At 45.7% G+C, this 2671-nt stretch overlaps 1 protein-coding gene across 1 annotated transcript in view; it reads right to left on the reverse strand.

The window, feature by feature from the left end:
- The window catches only part of TREMEDRAFT_62432 (uncharacterized protein), a gene marked incomplete at both ends in the record, with an annotated part of 3723 nt that extends 1888 nt beyond the window's left edge, over window positions 1-1835 (reverse strand). Inside the window, 3 exons of the mRNA XM_007004651.1 lie at window positions 30-262; window positions 311-1596; window positions 1672-1835. Coding sequence (XP_007004713.1) covers window positions 30-262; window positions 311-1596; window positions 1672-1835 — 1683 coding nt within the window. The remainder of the gene's footprint in view (window positions 1-29; window positions 263-310; window positions 1597-1671) is intronic.
- Window positions 1836-2671: the final 836 nt, after the last annotated feature.

A 2671-nucleotide genomic window follows, 5' to 3' on the forward strand; every position in this document is an offset into this window, starting at 1 on the left:
TGACCTATAAGAGAGAGTTTTTTTGCGACAGAGATGGTGATCCCTGGAGAAGAAGTTGTCGATGCTGTTTTTGAGGTGGGAGAAGTGGCAGCTAGGTGTGTTCCTGAAGAAGGGAGTGTCATGGGTAAATTTGGTCCGGTAGAGAATGTTTGAGAAGAGGATATGGAGGATGTTGAAGTGGTCGATGTGCTTGTTTGTAAGGAAGTGGAGGATGAAGAAGAAGAAGTGGAAGTAATTTGGTCGGTTGGTGATGATGTTGGGACTGAAAGTCAGTGTTATTGAAACAGATTGGGAGAAAATAAAAACTTACTGTTCGTCTCTGCATCATTCCCAATTTGTATCTTTGACTTACTTTGACTTGTAGTCAACGAGGAAGATGTCGAAGGAAGGACGATGTCTGTGATGTGTGTCTCTGTAGGTCGACTGGAACTACTGGTCTGACTAGCGGTCGTTGTGGTGGTTGAAGTTAACAAAGTCGAGGGTGTCATCGAGGATGATGAAGCTTGAACAGCAGGAGTAGCTTGACATTTAACAGTAGTCCCTGTGGAAAATGTCACCTGAGTAGGAACAGAAGTGACAATGGTAGTTTGAACCCATGTGGAGCTCGGAGGAGGGGTAGAAGTACTCGTAACGACGTATGTGGACCATGAACATTGTCCTTGATCGTCGGACACATCATTAGATTCTCTATCTTTATCATCATCTTTATGAGAAGGCCATGCTCGGACATATAATCCCTGTTTGTCTTGATGGGGTAACCACCCTCTTCCGTGTTTCACGACGTGGGTGGTATTGCCGTTAGATGCGGGAACTGTGGAGGGAAGTTGAGGAGTAGACGAAGTATGCGTGCGAAGTGCGTCGGACGAAGTGGAAGTCACTTCATGATCACTCGACGTGTGGGTTTCAGCGGAAGAGGAATCGAGAGAGGGACGACTTGGTCGAGAGGATGTATGAGTAGAGGGGTTGGATAGGGTGGTTTGTAATGAAGAGCTTGAATGTTGTGGGACTTCAACTCTCACGGGTCTGGCATCGACAGAGGTGGGAGCCTGTTCCGCTGAAGAGGAAGACAAAGAGGAGGTCGAAGAAGATGCTGGTCTAATAGCGTCCACATCGTCCACGGAACTGAATGTCTTTGTCGCCCTGGAAGAGGAAGAGGCAGTGAGAGAATTCGAGGTGGAAGTAGAGGAAGATAAAGTGCTAGGAGTGACAGTAGAGGTAGGAGAGGAAGAAGAAGACACTGAGCTAGGTTTCAAAGCATCTGCTACGGGTGCCGGAGCGACCATCGTTTTTGACTGCGTACTCGTTGAACTTGTAGAAGACGAAGTACTGGTCGTAGTCGTAGTCGTGGAAGAAGACGCACTGGACGATATGGCTTGAAACAGAGCTTTTCCTCTTGTCATCGTCATTCCTGTCGTTGAACTCATACTTTCACTACTTGTGGGCGTAGATGATGATGAGCTTGTTGGTATATCAGAAGCTAAAAAATTCGCTCCCCCTGGATCCGACACGCATGTCGAGGTGGTACTAGTCACCAATGTAGGAGTTGGATTCACCACGGTCTCAACCGAAGTTGTCAGAGTCGTTTGAACCAATGAACTGTCGTCAGACACATTCCTTCAATCACCAACGCTGATAAAAGTGAAAAGTTGAAGGACAAGAGGAGAAACTCACGTCGTCGTACCATACAATGTTTGAGTGATACAATCATCTGCTCCTCGTTGCAATTTGACACCACCTCTCCATCCTGGCATTCCCTTTTGTCCTTGTCCTTGTCGATCAACCAGATGAAATGACCCATCTCGAGTGGATTCCTCCACCTGATATTGACCAGTCATGAGGTTTCACATTCACAATTCACAATACTCTCAACTGGGATGTAATACACTATGCCTAGATGTTATAGATGATTGGAGGAGAGAAAGCGAATGATAGAACAGATAGGGGAATGGATGTGAGAATAGATGAACGACAAAGGTGTTCTCTTCGGTCCCTCCCCGCGTGTCACCCATTATTTTCAAAGCGTGGGAACGTTAACCTATTCAGTGGTCCGGGCGGGATGACCGAAGGGATAAAGGAGTAAAAAGCTTCGGAAGGTGAGTGAAATAGGACCAATCATACTTACAGATCTTACAAAGGATGTCTTTAAACCGGGGTCAATGGTGTTGTTTTAGCCTTTGACACATCTTCAACATCCTTCGATAGGAGTATGAGTTAGGGGTATCAAAGGTACCTAGGGCCAACCTCGGAGGGTTAGGTTAGAGATGGAAATGTCGATCTTCTAACGGATGTAAATTTGATGGTTTAGGATGATCCGACTTTTGAGGGTTGACAAACTGCCATCAGGATTGTCAGTGTTATGGTGATATAATAATAGACCCCCTGATTGACTTCAGTTCCTTCGAGTTCAACTCGGATCGTAGCCTGATTTAGATGTACAGAGGAAAGGAGAGGAATGGAGAAAGAGGAGGAATTAAGATGATGATGCAATGGATGCTCTCTATAATAACATATAATTTTCTAGGGCTTGATGAGTTCGAGGGGGTTACTTGCTTGAAACGTTCCTGTATGCCACCAAACCGCCCAGAGCGAGAGATAACCCTAAACAGTCAGATTGTGTCCGAAATATGAACCATCTGACATACCAAAAATCTGTAATGGAGTGATACTGCTG

The sequence above is a fragment of the Tremella mesenterica genome (genome assembly GCF_000271645.1).
Source record: "Tremella mesenterica DSM 1558 unplaced genomic scaffold TREMEscaffold_5, whole genome shotgun sequence".
In the NCBI taxonomy this organism is placed as follows: domain Eukaryota; kingdom Fungi; phylum Basidiomycota; class Tremellomycetes; order Tremellales; family Tremellaceae; genus Tremella; species Tremella mesenterica.